This window comes from Salpingoeca rosetta (assembly GCF_000188695.1).
Source record: "Salpingoeca rosetta unplaced genomic scaffold supercont1.4, whole genome shotgun sequence".
Lineage (NCBI taxonomy): Eukaryota > Choanoflagellata > Craspedida > Salpingoecidae > Salpingoeca > Salpingoeca rosetta.
The window spans coordinates 1522170-1544669 of NW_004754930.1; the positions used below are offsets into that span (position 1 = coordinate 1522170).

General features: G+C 55.7%; 6 protein-coding genes across 6 annotated transcripts in view; 2 read left to right on the forward strand and 4 right to left on the reverse strand.

Annotated features, from left to right (window-relative positions):
- The window catches only part of PTSG_11720 (uncharacterized protein), a gene marked incomplete at both ends in the record, with an annotated part of 4221 nt that extends 2419 nt beyond the window's left edge, over positions 1 to 1802 (reverse strand). The window contains one exon of the mRNA XM_004997314.1: positions 108 to 1802. Coding sequence (XP_004997371.1) covers positions 108 to 1802 — 1695 coding nt within the window. The remainder of the gene's footprint in view (positions 1 to 107) is intronic.
- A 91-nt stretch (positions 1803 to 1893) lies between these two features.
- On the forward strand, positions 1894 to 2839 carry PTSG_11721 (uncharacterized protein; the record flags this gene model as incomplete). The annotated part of the gene is made up of 2 exons (XM_004997315.1): positions 1894 to 1914; positions 1955 to 2839. The coding sequence occupies 2 exons, from the start codon at positions 1894 to 1896 to the stop codon at positions 2837 to 2839; spliced, it is 906 nt and encodes a 301-aa protein (XP_004997372.1).
- Positions 2840 to 3315: 476 nt separating this feature from the next.
- Positions 3316 to 6228, reverse strand: PTSG_11722 (uncharacterized protein). Its single transcript, XM_004997316.1, has 8 exons — positions 6074 to 6228; positions 5709 to 5783; positions 5425 to 5514; positions 5090 to 5259; positions 4469 to 4835; positions 4032 to 4214; positions 3814 to 3885; positions 3316 to 3623 (listed from the first exon to the last, which is right to left on the reverse strand). The coding sequence occupies exons 1-8, from the start codon at positions 6176 to 6178 to the stop codon at positions 3567 to 3569; spliced, it is 1119 nt and encodes a 372-aa protein (XP_004997373.1). The 5' UTR covers positions 6179 to 6228; the 3' UTR covers positions 3316 to 3566.
- PTSG_11723 (uncharacterized protein) lies at positions 6222 to 17525 on the reverse strand. The gene is made up of 36 exons (XM_004997317.1): positions 17308 to 17525; positions 17086 to 17182; positions 16668 to 16705; positions 16420 to 16498; positions 16013 to 16168; positions 15687 to 15803; positions 15360 to 15471; positions 14996 to 15096; positions 14662 to 14757; positions 14471 to 14505; positions 14167 to 14229; positions 13789 to 13910; positions 13477 to 13574; positions 12935 to 13015; positions 12617 to 12679; positions 12311 to 12447; positions 11964 to 12093; positions 11728 to 11813; positions 11409 to 11490; positions 10927 to 11070; positions 10651 to 10743; positions 10337 to 10432; positions 9917 to 10045; positions 9616 to 9708; positions 9377 to 9412; positions 9134 to 9205; positions 8782 to 8913; positions 8416 to 8520; positions 8219 to 8329; positions 7929 to 8048; positions 7756 to 7801; positions 7436 to 7530; positions 7217 to 7297; positions 6943 to 7078; positions 6652 to 6758; positions 6222 to 6410 (listed from the first exon to the last, which is right to left on the reverse strand). The coding sequence occupies exons 1-36, from the start codon at positions 17415 to 17417 to the stop codon at positions 6321 to 6323; spliced, it is 3489 nt and encodes a 1162-aa protein (XP_004997374.1). The 5' UTR covers positions 17418 to 17525; the 3' UTR covers positions 6222 to 6320.
- A 29-nt stretch (positions 17526 to 17554) lies between these two features.
- PTSG_01400 (uncharacterized protein) lies at positions 17555 to 18955 on the forward strand (the record flags this gene model as incomplete). The annotated part of the gene is made up of 2 exons (XM_004997318.1): positions 17555 to 17995; positions 18131 to 18955. 2 exons carry the CDS (start codon positions 17555 to 17557, stop codon positions 18953 to 18955), a joined length of 1266 nt encoding a protein of 421 aa, XP_004997375.1.
- A 396-nt stretch (positions 18956 to 19351) lies between these two features.
- The window catches only part of PTSG_01401 (serine/threonine protein kinase), a 3477-nt gene continuing 328 nt past the window's right edge, over positions 19352 to 22500 (reverse strand). The window contains exons 2-5 of the mRNA XM_004997319.1: positions 22238 to 22306; positions 20806 to 21910; positions 20349 to 20525; positions 19352 to 20126 (exon numbers count right to left, since the gene is read on the reverse strand). Of these exons, the coding sequence (XP_004997376.1) occupies positions 19779 to 20126; positions 20349 to 20525; positions 20806 to 21910; positions 22238 to 22306 (1699 nt within the window). The 3' untranslated portion in view covers positions 19352 to 19778. The remainder of the gene's footprint in view (positions 20127 to 20348; positions 20526 to 20805; positions 21911 to 22237; positions 22307 to 22500) is intronic.

A 22500-nucleotide genomic window follows, 5' to 3' on the forward strand; every position in this document is an offset into this window, starting at 1 on the left:
GGCGAGATGGGGAGCTTGGTCTCGCGCAGGAAAGACTGAAACGCGGCAACTGCGTCCTTCTTGGCATTGAGATGGACTGCATGTAAGAGCTTGCTGCCCTCATCGACGATGACGAGGCTGTAGCGCTTGCCCGTGGGTGAGTCCGCGGTCCAGTCGACGATGTCGGCGTGGATGCGCTCGCCGGGCACCTGTGTGCGCTCCGCGTGCTTGCTGACACTGTGACGAGTGCTCTTGGTCACTGCGCACGTTGTACACTGCTTGCTGCTGATGGCGTTGCGATCGTCGATGCCCATCAGCTTGCAGTACTGCTGCACGTCGTTGTCGTTGCGGTGGCCAAGCACCTCATGCATCGATGGTGTGTGTGCCTTGCTCTGGGCTGCAGGAGCTGCTGTGGGTTGCTGTGGTTGCTTGCAGGCATCAGCGGTGAGACCGTGTGCCGTGGATGGACCAACAGCAACAATGGGCCAGCACCGGAGGCTGTTGCGCTCCTTCAGCTTGACCTCGGCTCCGTGGCTGAAGCGCACGTAGTGCCCATCAGCGCCATCACGCTGCGAGTGGCCCGTTGGCCTGCCGCTGCTGTCCCTGGTCAGACGACCGAGGGCGATGAGGTTGGCCTGGCCCTCGGGCACGTAGAGGCACTCCTGTAGCACAATCTGCATCGTAGCTCCGCTCGTCGTGCGTGCATGCAACAGCACAGAGCCAACACCGCGCACGGGCACACGTGTGCCGCCAAACGCAGTGATGTGGCGTGGATGGTGCTGTTGCAGGTGCGGTGACAGCTCCACGAAGGCGTCCTTGACGAAGGTGAGGTGGTGTGAAGCACCCGTGTCTGCAAGCCACGTGAGTGGGTCATGCAGCTGCGTGGGTGTAGTAGCTGTGGCAGCGACGAAGGTTGCTGCGTCTTGACCATGTTGATGCTGTGCCTGTGCAGTGAAGCCTGTTGCTCCGTTGTCGCGTTGCTTCTTGCGACACTCTGCTGCACGGTGTCCATACTTGCCACAGTAGTGACAGTTGCCACGGAAGCGGCGCCCCTTGCCGTTGCTGTTGCCGTTACCGCCGTTGTTGCGTCCCTGGCGTCCGTGGTTGTTGCTGCTGTTGGAGAAGCCGCGTCTTCCACCTCTGCGTGGCGGTGCGCTTGCCATGAAGCCGCCTGCCTGCGGCTGTGTGCGTGAACCACGCATCTGCTGCTCCAGCTGCTGCAGCCTGATGCTGAGCTCGAGGAGGGAGGGAAAGCGGCCACTGGCAAAGTAGGGAAGCGTGAGCGGGGCTGTCCAGCGTGGCAGCTGCTTCCAGACGATGGTGAAGAGGTCCTCGTTGTCCTGGCGCACGCCTGCGCCTTGCAACTGCTGCTGCAGCTCCATGTGTCGCTCGAAGAAGCGGGCGAGGTTGCCGCAGGGGACGTGAAGCTGCGCCTCCTTGAGCTCTGCGATGCGGAGGCGGTCCTGCGAAGCGTAGTGGTCCTTGAGCCGGGCCCATCCTTGGCCGGCGTTGACGTCTGCTTCTCCGTTGGTGAAGAGGAGAAGGGGGTAGCCTGAGAGCGTGGACGCGATGAGGTTTGAAGCGGTGAGGTTGGCGTGATCTCCTGCTGTCGGTCTCCTTGCACTTGAGCGTGTCGCTGAGCTTGGACCTCCTGATGACGATGCTCCTGCCTCCACAGCTGCCCAGACGTCGTCGCCGCGGAGCTTGAGCGCCATCTTCATGCGAATGCTCCACGCATGAAAGGTGCCGGGCGAGCCAGAGAACTTGGGCAGGTCCATCTTGAATCCTGGCGTGGAAACGACGTGGTCCGACGGGTCAGACATGCTGCACGCTCAAGAAGGGTGATGGAGAAACAAGAGAGGGGAACAAGCAGAAGGGAGAGAAGAAGCACAAGCGAGTGTGAGACAAGTAGCGATGATGATCAGGAGTGGCTGGGTCTCATAATCTGTTGAGACACGACAGGCCTTCCCTGAAGTCCCCGCTGTCACCAGCTGACGGGGTGTTGCACATTGCGCAGACACAGGCCATCAACGACATCGTCAACGACTACAACCTGGCAGCCGCAGCCAGCGTGTCCACGCCCATGCGTGTTGGCATCGACGCCTCCAGCATCAGCGAGCAGCCCGACCGACGCTTGCCTTTCCGCAACCTCGTGGGCTCGCTCCTGTACCTGGCCAACCGCACGAGACCAGACGTCAGCTTCGCGTGCGGACTGCTCTGCCGTTACATGGACCGTTACACGACGGTCCACTGGCAGGCAGCCAAGCACGTCGTGCGGTACCTGAAGGCGACGAGCGAGCACGGCCTCCTCTTCAAGCGACGCAGCGGCACGTGCAAGGACCAGCCGCTGGACCTTGTGTGCTACAGCGATGCCAGCTTCGGCACAGACCAGCTGACAGGCCGCTCCACGACGGGCTTCACCTGCTACATCAACGGCTGTCTTGTGTCTTGGAGCAGTCGGCTGCAACCCACGGTTGCGCTGAGCACCGCTGAGGCCGAGTACATGGTCATCGCCGCTGCAGCGCAGGACGTCGTCTTCCTGCGGCAGCTGCTCATGGACCTCGACGAGCCCGAGGCTGGAGCCACCAAGATACTGACAGATAACCAGGCGGCCATCGCCATCGGCAACGACCACGTCACCAGGCCGCGCACAAAGCACATCCGGGTACGCCACCACTTCGTGCGGGAGCTCATCGCCGACGGAACCATTGTGCTGCAGCACTGTCCCGGCACACGGATGGTTGCCGACGCGCTGACCAAGGCACTGGACAAGCAGACCTTCGAGCAGCACCTTCCACGACTGGTGGGAACAGCGACGGCTGAGACGGAGCAGAGGAAGGCAGTTGAGGGGGAGTGTTGAGAGTCAGTGAGTTTCTGTTTTGTGTTGAGTGCTTCCTAATTTGCCTTCTCGTGTGGTTTTGTCTTGTTTGCCAACAACACCTGCTTTGTTGTTTTTCCGTTGGAAAACATTCCTTCCTCTCTGCTGGCATGCATGTGTGCCAACTGCCTCTCCTCTCCTCCTTCCCCTACACACGTGAGTTGTGTGCCATGTGTGTGTGTGTGTGCATGCTCGCCATGCTTGACGGATGCCATGTGCGCGTGCCATGCAGTGTTGTGAAGTCTGTTGTGTATGCTTGCCTGCAAGCATTCATGCCATGCCTAGCATTGCTCTGCGCGCATGTATGCATGCTGCTCATTGTTTAGATTGTTTGTGTTCATGCACACTCTGCCCATGTCGCCTTGGCAGCGTTGTTGACTGTGTGTGCACAGATGTGGTGGTTGTTTGAGCGTGCTGCCCGAGTTGATTTGGCAGCAGCTTGTTGTGCTTGTTCATTCTCCTTGTGTTCTTGTTTGTTGCGTTTGCCTACAGTAAGCACACACCCTTGCTTTCTATCTCTACAGACTGTCAGTGACATTCGTTGATTGTGACGCCAACGCAGCTCTTGCACGGCACGAAAAATCATTCCCAAGAAAGGAGGTATACCGACACAAATGGCGAGAAGTTACACAGTATGCATGAAACAAAACACATTCAGCAGACACAAAAGCAAGACAGCTGAAGGGCGGATCAGCAAGCGGCAGGCAAGTTACGCGCCAAGCGTTGGGTACACTGAATCGAACAGGATACCACAGGTTCCGCAGGCCTGCAAGGGTTGGGATATGAGACACAGTGTGAGCAACAGTGAAGCAGAAGGGGAAAGAGTCGCTCACGTGACAACAGAGTTCGTGCGCAAAGTGGACAAGCAACCAAATCAACTGATGAGACGATGCGAGGGCACGTGCTCACGAACACGTTGTGTATCAGACAAGGGTAGTGAGGAGAGACAAGCTCACCTTGACGGTCGGTGGGCCACCTTTGCACCCACTGCCATCCTGGGGCTTGACATCAATGCCACACCGCTGACCCTGCGGCAACACGAAGCAAGCAATCATCAGAGGGGGAAAAACAAAACACAAAGGTTAAGTCAGAAACGGGAATCAAAGCTCAGAAACGGGAAAGGCAAACAAGAGGAAGCACATCACAGGGACAATGACCACGGTGTAGTGCTCACCTCGTTGGATGCACGCAGGAGGCGGATGTAACCACCTTCACCGAAATGAGGTGTCCAGCTGTTCCGCACGAGCCAATAACCCTGTCCGTTATCGGTGCCGTAGCCAACCAGTTGCACGACATGGTCGATGTCCGGGTTGGTCTGGTTGCAACCGTTGAAAATACCGCTCTCATAGTTCTTCCACTATGAGCACAGCAAAGCACGCACATTGAGATTAACAGCCATGGTGATTGGTGAGCTCAGGACAAGGTAAATGTTCAAGACACATGGCATTGGAGTTGCCAGTGAGCAACTGCGGGATACAATGACACAGCCAATCACCTCCGCAAGCACCTGGCACGCAACCAAGGTCTCTCACTCACACACACACACACACACACACACACATACACACACACACACACAGAGGTGCATGCACTCCAGCAAATACCACGTACATGGATGGCTTCAACGCTGATTGAAATTGGGCCTTTGTTGGCAACAGCCTCCATGAGGGGCTCGTACTGGTTGGCGGGAAGTTTCACGTAACCGGTGACGTTCACGGCGGACTTTGACTTGTCAAAGGAGCACTTGTAGTTGTCGCCCTTCCAGGAGATGTAAGGGTATGTCCATTCCGTCTGCAGGCCACCGTTCTTGACCATCTGCGCGTAAGCAAGCTCAGCGGTGCCGCCTTGGCAGCCACCAAAGCCACCGCACTCTTGTGGGTTTGGGGTGCAGTCGAGAATGTTTTGCTCAGAGAGCACCTCAAGATAGCCCTTGTTCACGGCAACCTGGCTCTCCAGCGTCTCTGCAGAGGCGAAAGACCTGGGCCACAACGAGTGAGCGAGCGGGTGTGTGTGTGTATGTGTGTGAGCGAGTAAGCGAGTGAGTGTGTACGTGAGTGAGTGAGTGAGTGAGTGAGTGAGTGAGTGAGTGAGTGAGTGAGTGAGTGGGTGAGTGGGTGAGCGAGTGTAAGCGTGCTGGTAAAGGTAGTGCCCAGTACAACGGCGTTCAAATCCACACAGTAGTGTGCCTTGGGTGGTCACTGCGATTCTCTCTTGCTGTGGAATTCTACGCACCAGCACGAGCCGCATTGGCCTTGGTCCTTGACCGTTGTCACGACGTGCTTTGTGCGCCAATCGACGGAATCGGGAAGTGACTCGAGGTCGACGTTGCTCTTGAAATCTGGGGGAGTCGGGCGGTGCAGGCTGAAGCCAACATCCTTGCTGTATCCAAGAAGGCGCTTGAACTGCGTCGAGCGTATGTGCAGCGTCACAACACCCGTGAGTGTGGCAGAGAAGGCAAGCAAGGAACATTCAGCGACAGAACACAAAACGAGAAAGCTTCGCATGCACGCAGCCACAACAGGCGCGCGCGCGCACACACACACACACACCACAAACACACAACTCACCTCTTCGTCGGTCCAGTCGGACATATGGTTGACGCCTTGCTTCCAGGTCTTGGACTCATCCCGGTTGTGCGCTTTGACAGTGGCCAGGGTCTGGGCAAGGGTTGCAAGAGACAATATCTCCGAGAGTGAGGCAGCATAGCATCACGGCGCGTTGGAGCGTGGTTGTGCAGGCTGCACACGGTACCCGCCGTGGGGTGAAGGGGGCTGGGGGGGGGGAGGCGTTGTTGCAAACATGCCCAGCCAGACTGTACTGCCGCAAGCATTGCATCAACGAAACCGCGCACCTGCTCGAAGATACTGCGGCGGTACTCGTGCTCTTCATGGGAGGCATACGTCTTTCCGAACTCCAGCTTGAAGTCCTGTCAATGAAGTACATGCAAAGTATGGTGGGCCGATGTATGGGCCGGGTGAGGGGTTGTTGCTGTTGTTGTTGCTTCAGAAAGGTCCTGGTTAGGTTTAGTTTCGGGTTTTGTTGAGGTGGTTGGCTGCAACGTGCAGTTTCAGGTGCTCGAGCAGCTTCAGGCTTTGTGCAAGTCGTGTGCAAACAAACAATTCACGGTCTTCTGTCATGTGACACGTTCACAAACGTTGCCTTTCCAACACACAGACACACACATGCACACACAACCATGCGAATGTGTGTGCACACCTCAAAGGAGTAGGCGTCAAGCTGGTGCCAGAGGGTCTTCTTGGCAGTGGCAGCGCCCGCAGACGCCAGCATCACCAGCGCCAGCACACCACACAACTTCATCATCGTCGTGGTTGTTGTTTGGTTTGTTGGAGGGAGTGAAAATTATGTGGAAGATTTATGCAATATTCTACAATCACATCGCATCATCGTGACCTTGTTGTGGCTGTCAGTCTTCTCCACCGCACCACCACACCACACAAGTTGGTCAGTGGCTTGAGCTCAGGTGTGAGCGGCTGTGCGCAAAGTGTGAGGCCGTCTTGTCGCGCCGCTTTCTTCGTTCAATGAGCCGCAACACCTGCAGGGTTGGATGGAACACAAAGGAAAACGAAAGAGTCAGGAGGTGAGAAGAGGGGCACGGGAAAGAGGTCATTGGGTAAAACAAGGTGCAGCCGCGACTCAACTGTCTCGGCACGGTCCCGATTGGCCTCGCACCTCACTCACTGTCAGGGGTGTCTGATGCCTGACTCGCAACAGTGTCACACACCACCAACAAGTAGCTCCTCCAACAACTCGACACAATGGCGAAATGCACACACCTGCCAGGCCTTGTCCCGTGCCGGCGCGCGCCTCAACGAGCGGCGAAGCTGGTGGGGCTGAGCATCTTGCAGCTCTTCCAAGGACAGCAAGCACTCGCCAATGTAGTCTGTGGTCGAGACATCAGCCGTCATGATCAGCAGAGGCGGGAGAAAGGTAGCGGTAAACCGACAACGCAGACAGTGCAGTGGTGATACAGCGACCACAACCACCAAATCGGATATCGAAGTCACTAAACTCGCCACCTACACACACACAGACACACACAGACACACACAGACACAGACACACACCGTTTCTTGACAAAAGGTCGTGGTCCATTGCCACCAAGTGCAGAACAAAGTCTTCAGTACTCTCTGCATCCGTGGAGAAGGTGAAGGATTCGTTGAACTCGGCATCGCGCGTCTTGTACTTGGTGGACGTGCGTTGCTGTGGTCAGTGGACAAGATTGCACATGTGAACGTGCGCATCTGTATGGGGTTTGGACTCAAGGAACCAACCAATTCATGTAAGATTCACACGCTTGCAACAGCAGCAACAACAGCAGCAACAGCAACCAGCACTGACCTTGCCTGGCGTCATCTCTGGGTGAACATCGAGCTCGACGTATGGGTCGCACTTCCCGTTTGAATCCATCACAGGCAGATTCTACGAGAGAGAGAGTGTGTGTGTGTGGTGTGACGTCACATTGGACGAGATTAGAAGTGCCTGTCACTGACTCAGCAACACATAGTATGAAAAAGGCACATGAAGCGTTTGTTTTATCCGAAGAACAAGCAGTAGGACCTCCAGGTGAGCGACGGTGACGTGGAGCTCGTTCTTGGTGGGATCCAACTGCGCCGTGAATGTGGCGACACCACGGTGGTACTCGTCCTCAAACGCTGTCACATGAAGTGTTGTGCACCAGCACAGTGAAGCAGATGAATCGGCACGCAAACAACTGCCGTGTGTGTGTGTGTGCACGTGCATGGCACATCATCATCATCATCATCATCATCATCATCATCATCATCATCATCATCATCATCATCATCATCATCATCATCATCATCATCATCATCATCATCATCATCATCATCATCATCATCAGCATCATCATCACGTACACGCGCGCTGTTGAATCTTCGCCTCTTCCTTGAAAAACACGGCAATCTGCGCACATCAAAACAAATGGTCATGCAGGCGGACATGAGCAGAGGGCAAACTATAGAGACGAGCGAGCGCAGGTGCACCACACGCACAGAAACAGGGGCATACACACGCGCGCAATGAAGCGTACCAGGTCAGACGTGTCCCATGCAACTTTCTCCAACAAATCTGTGGCCAGCTCCCACTCCGTTGTGCGCAGCTGGTCCTTTGTCAACCCGGCACCATCTTGCCAGAAAAAGTCCTCCAGCGTCTGCACGTGTGTGTGTGTGTGTGCGTGTGTGTGTGTGTGTGTGTGTGCGTGTGTGTGTGTGCGTGTGTGTGTGTGTGTGCGTGTGTGTGTGTGTGTGTGTGTGTGTGTGTGTGTGTGTGTGTGTGTGTTGGACCGTGCGCAAATTGTGCTGGTGGGTTGGCAAAACGTACCTGCAGCAGTACAACCAGCAGCGCCTTTTGTGTTGCGGAGAGGTCGTCCAGTCGCTGCGTGCCCAGCATCGCATCTGTTGGCACGAGAATGTCCACAATGCATTCACACACCTGGTAGAACCGAACAAAAGCATTTGGTTCTCTTGAGAGCCTTGCTACGGGATCAACCACACTTACACACACACACACACACGTACCACGTTCCAGAGTGACAGCAAGAACACTTGAAAGGTTTCTTGGTAGATGCCGTTGACGAGTGTGATGAGGGAGTTGTTAACGAAGTCCAAAAGCTCAGATGCCGCCTGACAAGATGACAAGACCAGGAAAATGCAAAGCACGCAACACCCCAACAACACAGCACAGTGAGTGAGTGAGTGAGTGAGTGAGGGAGGGAGGGAGGGAGGGAGGGAGTGAAGGAGGTGAGTGAGTGAGTGAGTGAGTGAGTGAGTGAGGCGGTGGTCTGCTGGTCTGCCATGCACTCTGACACTTCATGCAAGGCGAGCGTTTTCGAAGACAAGCTGCACTGCGCGAAAAAGTGGTCAAGCAAAGCACCAGCACAGCACCTCTTCCATATCCGACGTTGTCACTTGCTCGCCTTTGCTGGCATCGTGACCCAGGTCGCTTTCGAACACCGCAATGGCCATTGTGCGGAGGATCTCGGGCCGAAGACACCGCGCCACCGCCGTGCACACCCGCTGCATGCAGACAGACAAGTGAAAGAAGTCATGCCACGCCCCCACCCACATGTGAATGTTAACAACAACGCGCTTGGCGGGTACGGGGGATAGTTGCTGTCATATGTTCTGAAGGAAGCACCCGTTTAACGAACTCGTAAAACACTCGCCCAGCACATGCACGCGAGCATGTGCGTGTTGTGGCGGGTACGCATTCAGCAACAGCATGTGTGTAGCTTACGCTGAGAAACACGTGGCAGTCCGCCAGTCGAGATTGCAGAATCGCATCCACGTGCTCCCAAACATCGCTGGCCTAAACAAATGGTACAACACCCGTTGAGAGAGGTGAGTGACGTGTAGCCGTGTCGATGAAAAAGCAACGCGTGCAGGTTACATCACAGCAAGCTAGGTCAAGGGCAGAACAACACCAATCACAAAGAGTTGGTGAGACATAACAGCACAAGAAACAAAATAAATCTCCCACCTGCTGTGCATCTTTCTTCATTCCTTCTGCAAAGTCCTGCTCAACGGTGGTTCCCATCACGAGCATTGCAACGCACCAGTGCAGCAAGGCATACGCAAAGGGCATTGATCGTCGGGTGAGCGAAAGCGCAGAGGAGCAGAGAGGAAAGCAGAAACAGTGTGCTCACGCATATGTGGAACGTGTGTCCCTCCAGCGACGTTCACCTCCTCAAACACACACACACACACACACACACGCACCTCCAGCTTGAATGAGACTTCTTGCGCGTTGTTGAGAACAACACAAATGGTATCTGACAATTCAAATGTGCCGTCGCGACTTGACGTTTGGAACTGCATCGCAAAGGTAGTTTGTTTGTTTGTTTGTTTGTTTGTTTGTTTGTTTGTTTGTTTGTTTGTTTGGTTGGTTGGTTGGTTGTTGCAGTGGCAGGGTGGCGGCAAGAGCACGCGTGGGTAAGTCCCGGCAAACAAACCCAAACTCTGTGTGTGCGCACGTGTGCGTGTGTGTGTGCGCAAGACACGAGACGCACACGAATCGAACCTTGTCTCGAGTCAGCTCAAGAAGACTGCGCACGTAGTTGAGAGCAATCTCACTCAACGTGTCCGCCAGAAGCTTCACAAGCGGCCCATAGAAATCCGACGTTGGCGGGAAGTTGAGGTTTGTCCACACCTGTGTTCAATCAAGCCCAAATTGAGACGGAAGAAACCGCAAGTAACACCCGCACAGGTTTGGAAGGTGTGTGTGTGCGTATTCGTTGACGTGTGTGTACGTATGTGTGTACGTATGTGTGTACGTGTGTACGAGTGTGTACGGGTGTGCATGAGTGTACATGTGTGTGTGCGTGTTTGTGTACTCGTGAGTGCACATCCAGAATGTAGCGTGGGTCAGCACAATCGCTTATCATTCATCGTACAGGGCAGTGTGGCAACGACATATGCAACAAGACAAGTGCCGGCTCACGTCGCGCAAATCATTGAGGACGCGGAACACGTCGACGACAGAGCTGCTGAACTGCACATCAGAAGTGATTGGCTGAAGCTCGTCGTACTCCAGTGCCTGCAGCACCCACCACGCAGCACAGCAATCATGGGTGTTCAGAGAGACAAACGCAGCCCACATTCAGTTGCCAAGAAGTGAGCTGGGTTGAGGCCAAGAAAAACGTTGTTTCGTTTGGCTGTTGTTTTGGATGCTGCGTTGTGTGGCGCAAGAAGTCGCACGCAATTGTTCACCAGAACAGCGAGATGGAGGGAAGCAACGGCAAACAGGCGTCGCACCCGCTGGATCCACGTCGGGGAGTTTGAAGCGACGAGCTGCAGCCACTTGATGAGCACGGGGAAGAACCAATCGTGGACTTTTGGCATCTCCATCTGCAACAACAGCCGCAGCAGCAGCAGCACCACCACCATCACCACCACCACCAACAGATGTGAATATGGGGCAAAATAGGTTGGGTTGGATAACGATTGCCCAGCCCTGCAAACACAGAAATAGTGTGCACATGTCGTTTTTCATGTGTTGTGCACGTGTGAAGCAGCCCGGTAGCGCCATACCTTGCAGAGCTGGTCTTCGGGCAGATGACGGTACTCGCTCTTGATCAGTTTGCGCAGGGCAAAGTAGAGCTCAAACACAATCGAGAACTTGCCCGCCATTGCTTCCTCTGTTGAGTGAGACGCGTTCCACGCGGTCAGGATGTCCTGAACACGGGCGAGTGAAGACGAGCGAAGGCGAGTGCGCGTGAGTGAGTGTGTGAGTGAGTGAGTGTGTGAATGAGTGAGTGTGTGAGTGAGTGAGTGAGTGAGTGAGTGAGTGAATGAGTGAGTGTGTGAGTGAGTGAGTGAGTGAGTGAGTGAGTGAATGAGTGAGTGTGAGTGAGGGAATGAGTGAATGAGTGAGTGTGAGTGAGGGAATGAGTGTAAGCAGATTGATCTGAGCTAGCAAGCAGGCTGCACGCGCATTGTATGCGTGTTGTATGCGTGTTGTGTGCGTGAACGAATCTCTATGTGGGTGAAGAAATCAACGCCTGAAGAGGTACCTGGCATGATTTGGCCAGTGGATCATCAAGCACATCCACGGTGACGACGAACAAGTCGTAGTCGAGTGGCAGCAGCGCCGGCCTGAGCAAGGGGCGCACAGTTACAAACCAAGCCGCATGTGAGCTGACCTGGGTAGCGCGGACACAATGTCGACACACAGTTGCACACAGCCACAAACCTAAATCATACCACACAACACATCAACCTAAAACACGTTCCACAACACACACACACACACACACACACACACACACACACACAACGCACACACAACGCAACGCACAACCCATGACCACAGGTACAATGACAACAACGCACCGAAAGAGCTGGCGTGCTGCAGCCATTGTTGTGATGAGACGCTTGATGGCAACAACTTGGCGTACAATGTCACTGCCGTAAAAGTCCTGCAAGGCACGTGGTTATTGGGCGGGGAGGGGGGAAGTGGTGTACATGTAAGCGTGGGTGGGGGGGGGGACGTTCAAACAGCGTTGATGTGATGTGACATCATGTCTGAAACCAGCAAGCCAAATAAATAAAGCTGTGTAAGCCCACACCTTTTCAGAGTTGGCGGCTTCCGACAGGACGTGGTCGTAGAAAGTACGCAAGTGGTTGCGAATCGTGGCATCGACTTCGTTGATGAGCACGCGTTCCGTGTTGTCGGGAGCGAGGCGCCAAAGCGGTGCTCTGTACGTGCACGAAAGGACATCGCGGGTGAGAACATGATACGGATGGGGGTGCATCGAGCAGAGTGGGCAAGCGGGAGGCAGCAGCAACCAGTTGCACGTACTCTGACACAGTCTCTCATGCAACCCACGCAACCACACACACACACACACACACACACAGAGCAGAACACACACAAAAGCTTACTCCCGCGACACACAGGACAGCCATCACGTACGCAAAGCATGTCTTGAGGGTGAGGATGGTGGTGGCGAAAGCAATCTGGCCGGCTTCGTCCTGCTTGAAATCAAGGAAGAGGCGCCCAATGATCTCCAGACACGCCTGCACGGTATGGTCAATCGCAAGCGCGAGGGCCTGCACGCAGCGACGACGCGCCACGGTAATGAAGGTGCACGCGAGCATGAGTGAACATGGATTTGTACAGGTGCTTGTTGTGTATGCACGTGTACGTATTTGTGGTTTGCATATGTGTGTGTGTGTGTGTGTGTGTGTGTGTGTGTGCATCGAGCACAAACTTCTGCACCTCCTGCTCGCTGGGGTTCAGATGCGTTTCCCGGGTGGTGTCGTCCCACCGATCATTGATGTCCTGCATTTGTACATGTGATCGGCAGCACACGCGTACACACATGAACATTTGTGTGGACGGGGTGTCGTGTTGTTCCAGCGTGAAAAGAAGTGCTCGAGCACATCCACAGGTCATACATCATAATGATGTCAACAAGACAGTCGTTATCAACAGCATGCATATGCTGGTCGCTTCCGACAGGTCCACAATTTGTACAGTTTACACGCACGCGCACACATACGCATGCATGCATTCCCGTACACACGAAGAGCACACCTTGAGCAGGCGCTGCAGAGGAACCAAGTTCATGCGCTCGCGCACGTTGTACTCAGAAAACACGCGGAAGCGAGCAACGAGCTGTTGGTTTTCGCATGGCGCATTACAAGACGAGGAGCATTGACATTAGTGAGGGATCGGCATATTGGGAGCACATTGGGTGAAAATCATGCCCTTGTAGTCGTACGCTCACAGAACAGCAACCACGTACACACGTATATGTCCGAACCCCTCCCCTCCTCCACACACAAAAATATCACACTCATTCACACGCATGCGCATGCATGTATGCACACGCGCACACACACACACACACACTCATTCACACGCATGCGCATGCATGTATGCACACACCCACACACCCACCCACCCACACACACACACACCCACACACACCCACACACACCCACCCACACACACACACACCCACCCACACACACACCCACACACACACACACACACACACACACACCACCACACACACACACACACCAACACACCCACACACACCCACCCACACCACCACACACACACATACGCACCTCTTGAAATGGGGTGATGGCGTGCCTGAGGGCGTGTTGCCGCAGGAGGTGGCGCGCCTGAGTGGAAAACGTGCCCGGCCAGGCGCGGCTGCGATCTCCTGGTGACCCCACACACGACGACGAAGCAAGGGCGTAAGCAGCAGAGGTAGGCGTGATTGCCAAAGTGTCAGACCAGGGACGAGGTGGACCGGGAGGGGGGGAATGTTTGCAGGTGTGCCAAAAGCTGTGTGCGTCCTCGCGAGACAGTCTGCTGGCGTGTGCGCCATCTACACCACGGTCGCAAGCAAAGGGGGACAAGAGGGCATCATGTACCGTTGAAAGGAGCGGCCTCATAGTCGACGAGGCGGTGCAGCAGTGCACGGTGCTGCTCCACAATCACTGCCGGCGTCACCGCCCGGTCCTCCGGTTTGAGCGCTTTCGTCGTCCACCACAGCCTGGCCAGGCAGTGATTGGGGGTGCGAGGGGGCAGATGGGGGAGGGTGTTAGGGGAAGCAGTCCTGTGGGGAACGTGCAATGGCAGCAAGCAAGAAGAGGCCTACTGCCACACAGACAGCTAAACACACAAACTCACACAAACTCACACAAACTCACACAAACAAACAAAAAAACAAACAAACAAAAAAACAAAAAAACAAACAAACACGTGTCCCATAAATTATGTTTCCACACTGCCAGCAGTCTGCAACGCACTTGAGCTCGATGGTGCCGCGAACACTTGACCGGGACGAGCGGGGCTGGAGCCGCAGTTGGATGCTGCCAACATGTGCATGCAAGCAAACGGAGGAAGGTTGGTGATACACTGCAGGTGCACGCACGAAACGGACAGAGGAAAGTGGGACAGAGAAGAAGACAAGCAGGCACAGGCACGCAGATAGGCGGACTGACTGACAGACAGGTCGACAGACAGGTAGACGCACAGCCAGGCAGCCGACCAGACACAGACACGCACAGACACGCACACACACACACACAGATGATGATGATGATGACGTACGGAGTGCCCTCGACTGGCACGGCGGACACGGGGAGCTGAAGTGTACAGAATCATTGGGGTAGAGCAGAGATGATTGCATCAGCTTGTGGGGGTCACAGCATTGCAGCAGGTGTCGCATGTGCGCAGCATGTGTGCATCGCAATTTCAACAGCGTGCAAACAAGTACACATGACGTGCACTGAGCGTCTCACTTCTGCATGGCCAAGGAAGTCGTCCTTCTCCTTGTGGTGAAGCGCCTGCACTTTGTCCTTGACGAACTGGCACGGCTTGAATTCCGTCAACTTGAACTGCACACGCACGCACACACACACACACACACACACACACACACACACACGCACACACACACACACACACACACACACACACACACACACACACGCACACGCATACACGCACACAGGCTCGTGAGATGCAGAGGACACAGGTGGCATGGCCACCAGCCAGTGAACATGAAAGAGATAGAGCAGCGGTGTTATTTTTGTTGTTGTTTGTCGTCACCACCCGTTGCTTGGTTCAACGTACGTGAGACGCCTTTGACAGAGAGAAGTGCTCATCGCTGTCGCTGTCCCACACATCCACAACGAGCAGCGCGCTGTCGGGTGTGTCAACATCAAACGTAAACTCTGCATTACGCGCACGTGTATGTGTGCGTATGTGCACAAGTGTGTGTGTGTGTGCGTGTGTGCGTGCGTGTGTGCGTGCGTGAGCCAGCGTGCGTGATGATGGTGGTGGTGGTGGTGGTGGTGGTGGTGGTGGGTGTGTGCCGTGGCACAAGTGAAGCAGTATGTTGTGTGTACGCATAAACACAATCATTGTCGGTGTGCCACACAGCAAGCTTGTCAAGAGGCGCGGGGATAAACATTTTGCTGTGCAGCATCGACAGCACCTTCATTCCAGACGGGGTTGAGGTCATTGCGGATGATGCTCGACTTGTGCGCCTGGTGCTGCTCCGCGTGTTTGTCGTGCAGCTTGTGCTTGATGTTCTCAGAAGACGAAAACTGAACATGGAAAACACACAGACACAGACATACACGTTGTGGGAAATGTTATGTCAACCAAAGATGGAAGGCAGTGGGTGGCATCGGAAGAGTATCAATGCACAGACAGGCAGGCAGACAGGCAGGCAGACAGACAGACAGACAGACACGGGCACACACCGACACACAGACACTGGCACCGACATGCATACACACACACATACACAGCCATGTACCAGGCGAAGGATGACGTATGGATCCGACTTTCCAGAGACATCTTTGTCGAGGAGGTTGGTTGCACGCTCAACCATCACATGCAGCACAGGAATGCACGTCTTCTCGTGTTTCGGGACCTGGCACGCACAAGGGAGCACAGGGAAGAGAGACGGGGGTTAATACAACGTTAGAAACATCAAGAATGAAGATTGTCGATAACGTGCGTGTGCGTGTGTGTGTGTGTGCGAGTGTGCGTGCAGATGTCATCATGAAATAGACGCATTTGCCAAGTTGCACAACGTGAAGGGGGGGGGGTGTGTGTGCACGGCAGTTGTGATGGAGAGACCTGCAGGCGAAACGCGTCGTGCTGCTCCTGTGTGACGTGGAATGCAGCCCTTGCGTAATCCGTGAGCGGCTGTGGTGCCAGCCCCTTCTCCCTGAAACCGCCAATCCGGTCCTCAATCAGACTCAGCACAGACTTGTACGCCGCAGCATTGTCGTCCTTTGGGGGAAGATGTGTGTGGTGTTATGGATGACAGGGGAGGGAAAAGACCACCAGATTGTGGCAAAGTCGCGCCATGGATGGCAAAGGGGTGCAATCGGGCAGGAGGATAGACACAGAGGCACAGAGGCAAGGGCAGTGGCCCAGGACAGACACTGGCACGAAAGCACAGCTGTATAGACGAACGAACGAACGAACAAAACTCTCTCACACACATACACAAGTTTGTCAACCCCAGATGGCCAACTGACCTCAGACACAGCGGCCTGTGCGGCTGTGGTGAGATGGACCGGCATGCCTGCGTTTTGGAAGCCAGCTTGTTGATGCTCACTGCCAACGACAAACAGACCATGGGTGTTGAGATGTGACATGATTGTGCGTTTGACAAAATGGGCCGGGGGGGGGGGGAGGTTGAGTTGAGCCAAAGCAAGAGGATAAGACGTCTGAAATGCCTGATCACATCACATCACGTCACGCCGTTCACTTTGTCCTCTCGCACCTGACTTCGTCGGTGATGTTGCCTTGCACAACGGATGTCTACACCAGTGTCATGTAAAGCAATTCATACAAACAGAGCAGCAGCCTGGTGAATCACCTGCGCCCTGTTTGGTTTGACGGCCGCAACAGCAACAACCTCACATAAATGTTCGTACTAGCACACACGCACGACACGCACGCACGACACACACGCACAACACACACACACACACACACATCATACACACAGACACACACGCACGACACGCACGCACGACACACAGACACACAGACACACAGACACACACACACAGACACACACACACACACACACATCATGCACACACACACACACACACACAATTACGCACTTATGCAAACAAACACATGCACTGTGTGCGGAGACTCAAACAAGTTACGGTGTTTGTTCGCTGGCTCACCTGTGTGGTGGCAGCCTGTTGGGCGCCGTCAAAGCTCGTTTGCACATCATCAGCAGCCTTGGCAGCCTGTCCAACATCCTCAAAGACGGACTCCTTCCTGGTAATGGGTGGGCGGCAGTGGCGCAAGATCGGTGAAGGAGACTGGGTTAGGACGTGGAGGCAGAACACCGAGGTAGGGCAGGACATGGAGACAGAAAGAGGCCCACAAAACACCGCGCTTGCCTTGCAGCAGCCGTCTGCTCTGCCTGCTGCACGGGATCTTCATTCTGACTGTGCCGCTGGGCTCGCGTGAGCTTCGTCAGCCGAAACGCAGGCAGCCTGATCAGACCCATCTTGTTGAGCAAAGCCCGTGGGAAGGGGGGTGGGCGGCTGAGCTGCTTGCTTGTTTGCTGCTTCTTGCTTCCAACTTCTTCGAGTCTCTTGCTTGCGCACTTTCCACACAAACAAAACTGAGTTCAGTGTAAGCACGATGGCTGGAGATGAGGACAGCACGCCACACCACAGCCACCACCACCACCACCATCACACCAACGACACTGCCCACCATCATCACCACGACCATGAACATGCTTCCGAGCACCACCACGCGCATCACCACGGGCGCGTGTGTTGTGGACATGTGCACGTGTACAGCTTGATCCTTCGAGCGCTGCTTGTGCTGGCCATTGCCGTCTCCTGGGTTGGCTCAACCCAATTCTCCCGCTCAACGTACTCGTCCACCTTCAACGCACCCTTGTTCAACGTGTGGTTCTCCACGAGCTGGCTCGTGCTCTCCATTGTCGCCCTCCTCGTGCCGTACTCCCGGCGGACCCCAGCCACCGCGAGCGACAATCCTCAACACACCAGCACCAGCACCAGCACCATCAGCACGGGCAGTGACACCGTCAAGGCTGGAGCTGTGAGCGTGCAGGTGCCCACCGTTGCTGTTAGTGCAACGCCCGTGGACGCAGCATCGCCCTTGCTACCATCAACACCATCGTCTCCATCAACGAAGCCGTCGCGTGTGCTGTCCCCGTATCCTTGGCTTCAAGACGCGATACGGCAGTTCCTGCAGTCGCAATCACGCCTCCCACCCGGGTTCATCCGCATCTGGCTTGGACACGCGCCAGCTGTGCAGCTGACCCCGGCATCCGGGTATGGAAGCGCTCCTCCGGTTTCAGAGCCGCACATCTCGCGGATGTGCTGTTTCCGCCTCGTTCTGCCCTTCTGCCTGTTGTGGGTGCTGGCCAACTACCTGTATGTGAAGGCGCTGGGTCTGATCACGGCGACGGATGTCACGGCCGTGTTCTCCGCCACGCCTGCCGTGGTGTACATTCTGTCGCTTCTGCTGCTCCACGAGCGGTTGGCCCTGCTCAAGGTGCTTGCGGTTGCGCTTGCCATCGGCGGTGTGTTGTTGATTGCGCTTGCACAGCACGTGAACGGCGTCAGCGCTGGCGGCGTGCTGCTCACGCTCGGCGCGTCCGTGTGCGCCGCCACATACAAGGTGTTCTTCAAGGTGACGCTGGGCGATGCCGGGTTGCACACGGTCGTGGCGCTGCTTGCGGCGCTCGCAGCCATCAACATTGTGTTGGTGTGGCCCTTTTGGCTCATATTGCAAGAAACGGATGCGGAACCCTTTGAGTGGGCTGTTGTGCCGTGGTCGTACCTGTGCGGCAGTGCTGCGCTTGCGTTGGCCTTCAACTTCCTGGTCAACTTTGGCGTTGCGTACACCTTCCCGCTGTTTGTGTCGCTGGGCACGGTTGTGGGCATTCCTCTCAACGCCGCTGCGGACGCTGTCTTCCACGGCATCACCATCGGGCCCATGCAGATTGCGGGCTGCTGCCTCGTCTGGCTCAGCTTCATCGTCATGCTCATCCCAACCAAGTCATGAGTTTGCGGCTGCTGTGCTGTGCTGTGCTGTGCTGTGCTGTGCTGTGCTGTGCTGTGCTGTGCTGTGCTGTGCTGTGTGTGTGTGTGTGCGTGTGTGTGTGTGTGTGTGTGTGTGTGTGTGTGTGTGTGTGTGTGTGTGTGTGTGTGTGTGTGTGTGTCAAAGTCGTCTCCGTCCCCCCCCCCCTCTTCTTTTCTCGTCTTCCACCTCTCCCTCCCTGGCTCTTGACCCCCCCCCCCTCTCTGATTCCCTCGCTATGGCCTGTGCTGTGTTGTCTTGCCCGTGGGCACGCTGGTCGTGTACCGTCTCATGTCTTCTGGTCCCCACGCTGTCGTAGTCAGCGTTGTAGCTCGGAGTACAAGGAAAACATGCTAGCTGGATAGCGAGCACGCAAAACGCACAGAAAGCATCAAGTGCCGTTTATTTGTTGGGCGCATGCACGACACACTGACAATGCGATGGCTGGAACGGCAATGCCTCAACGCACAACAGTACAGGCAACACACTCACACACACTCACACACACTCACACACATACGTAAGGCGCGCATGTGACCTCTATCGCTCATATACATGGACGCATATAACAACACCACGCACACAACAAAGGTGTCGGGAAGAGAACAGATTTCGGTAACGAGCAAGCAAGCAAGCAAGAAGGAAGCAAGCAACACTGCAAGAAACACCACACACGCAATTCACACACACACGCACACAGGCAAATCACACACACGCACACATACACACACACGCACGCAACACATGTATTTTCTCCATCAACTGCGATGCTGTTGTCCTTCACTTCATCAGCATCCCGTGTCGTCCATTACTCCGCGCCCCCGCGCTCGTTTGCCTCTTCGCTCTCCGCAATCTTGGCAAGCTCCCGCTGCAGCGCCCCCACCACCTTGCGCGGCACGGGCCGTTCGCCCGGCTCGCTGCTCATCATGTCGTTGATCAGCCCTTGCACCGCCTCGCACTGCGCCGCCGCCGTCGCCGTCTCCGCGGGGTCGGGCCGCGTGCCGGGTTGGATGGACCTGCCGGCCTCATAGGGGCTGCCGGGGTAGAAGTACGCAGACCGCTGGTGCGCAATCTCAAACAGCAGCACGCCCAGCGCATACACATCCACCATCGACGTCCACGGGCGGTCCCGCTGCGACTCGGGCGACTGGTACCCCTGCCACCAATACGCACGCGCGTCACGAAGATTGGGTGGGAGAAGGGGTGTGGGGCGGGTTGGCGCTGGTGAGAGAAGATGATCAACAACACATGCACAAACGAGGCAGAGCACATGTAGTCTTCACCAAACATGTCTTGTTATCACCACAACACGCAAACAAACAAACAAACAAACAAACAAACAAACAAACAAACAAACAAACAAACGAGCGCGTCGTACCGGCTGTCCTTGTCTGCCTTTGAATTCGTTTGACTTTGAGAAGGAGCGGGCAGAGGGGAGGAGGCGAATCTTCAGGCTGAGGTCGCGCGTGCAGATGATGTTGTTTGCCGCAATGTCCGTGTGTACAATCGAGTGGCTGTGCAAGTACTCCACAGCAGAGGCAACCTCAAGCATGGCCTGTTGACCGTGAGCGCAGTTGTGGCAACAAGTGGTTGATGTGGTCATGGGTGGTGAGGGCTTGTATGTTGTAAGCATGCACGCAACAGCGACAGCAGCAAGACACAACGAACAAACGTAGAAGTGCAATGACACACATACACACCCACACGTCACACACTTCATACACACCCACACATGTCACACACCTTCATGCACAGACACACACACAGACAGACAGACAGACAGACAGACAGACAGACAGACAGACACAGACACACACACACACACACACACACACCGTGAGGGATTGCTTGAGGGTGCGTGGCCGGGTGTCTGTGAGGAAGACGGATGTCATTGGCGTTTCAAAGAGGTCAAGGAGGACAGCGGGTGTGGTCTTCACCCCCATCGACGCCAGCCGCGTCAGCGTGTCTGCCGGCACATTCTCCAGCTTGGCGGGGATGGGCAGCGCGGTGAAGCCGTGGAAGGCCACAATATTGCGGTGCCCGCCGCCAAGCTTCTTCAGGCACTGCACGTACTGGTAAAACTCAAAGGCGTCGCTGGCATGGAAGAGCTTGTCCAGCTGCGGGTGGTGCACGGAGACGGGCAGGTTCTGCTGCAGGATGAGGCCCTTGATCACCACCTCCCCGCGCGACAGCTCCGGCAGCGGGTGCTGCAGCTTCACCCGCGTGTCCGGCACCACGCGGATCACGTCGCTGAACTTCTCCAGCCACTGGTTGCGCACGGCCTGGCTGCCGGCGCGCATCTGCAGCGTGCGCTTTGGCGTTCGCAGAGAAAACCCGTAGTGCGGGGCGCCAGACTCCACGCGCACGCCAATCACGGCGTCAATGTCCAGGTAGCCGAGGATCTGGCTGTTGGGCGCCTCTTCCCGCGAGTAGGAGAGCTGCTTGCTGTCCAGCACAAACCAGCGCCGCTGCCACTTGTGCGGCCACCGCGACCCGCGCTTGATGAGCCAGCCAACCTGCGGCGCCCCGTTCCCGCGCACGGCCCCGGCACCCGTCTTGGCCACGCTGGCCTGCTTCTCCATCAGCCGCAGGCCAATGTGGTCAAACATGTCCTCCACGCCCTTCCCCTCCATGGCACTCGTCTCAAAGTACATGAGCTTGTGGCGCTTGGCAAACTCGCGGATGGTGTCGTCGGTTACCTGGCGGTCGCCGTCCGACTTGCAGCCAACGAGCACGGGAAGCACGTCCTCTCGCGCCTTCTTCTTCACCTCGCCCACCCACGTCTCCAGGCTCTCGAAGCTCTCCGGGTTGGTGAGGTCGAAGGTGAGCAGGATCACATCGCCGGCGCGCAGGAAGCCGGCGGTGATGGTGAAGAAGCGGTCGGAGCCTGTTGCATCTGACACGTGCCACTTGATGACTTTGCCGTCCACCAAAGTGCTCCTACACAACGAAGAACAGCAGGCAGATCACACCAACGACGTGTGCATTGTGCGGTGTGTTGTGTGCAATAATTACATCAGCGTGTAAGCATGTACGTGTGTGTGAGAGCACAAGTGCAAAAGGGAGACGCAAGAGCCATGTGCGAAGACAAGCAGGACGCTGAAAGATGCAGAAAACGCACAAACAACAAACACGCATTTGGAAAACCAAGACTTGCACACACGTGTTAACGAGCAAGCGCATGTTAACACCACATATGCACACGCACGTACACGCACACACAGACACAGCCACACACTCACACACAACACACACACACACACATACCTGATTTTGAACTGGGCGCCAACAGAGGAGGAGCCAGTGTCATGGGTGGAGAATATCTTGTCCACAAACCTGCGAGCAACAGTGAAGTGAGCGAAATGAAAGAAAGACAAGTGGAGTGTGCGAGAGAAGGCAACGCTCACGCACGCACACAACATGCACACAACACACACACACACACACATAACACACACAACGCGTCACCACAACCACCCTTGTGGACGACGACATCTTGTCTGCAAGTACGACACCAACAACAGCGACTC

Excerpts from the sequence above, each read along its gene's own strand:
- PTSG_11722 (XM_004997316.1), bottom strand. The coding sequence starts at position 6,178 with ATGATGAAGTTGTGTGGTGTGCTGGCGCTGGTGATGCTGGCGTCTGCG. Across the intron at positions 4,215-4,468 it reads TCAGCGTTGAAGCCATCCAT|TGGAAGAACTATGAGAGCGG; the intron begins GTACGTGGTATT and ends CTGTGCTCATAG. Across the intron at positions 3,886-4,031 it reads TCCTGCGTGCATCCAACGAG|GGTCAGCGGTGTGGCATTGA; the intron begins GTGAGCACTACA and ends GTGTTGCCGCAG.
- PTSG_11723 (XM_004997317.1), bottom strand. The coding sequence starts at position 17,417 with ATGGGTCTGATCAGGCTGCCTGCGTTTCGGCTGACGAAGCTCACGCGA. Across the intron at positions 13,016-13,476 it reads CCATCACCCCATTTCAAGAG|CTCGTTGCTCGCTTCCGCGT; the intron begins GTGCGTATGTGT and ends GAAAACCAACAG. Across the intron at positions 6,411-6,651 it reads CACGGGACAAGGCCTGGCAG|GTGTTGCGGCTCATTGAACG; the intron begins GTGTGTGCATTT and ends CCAACCCTGCAG.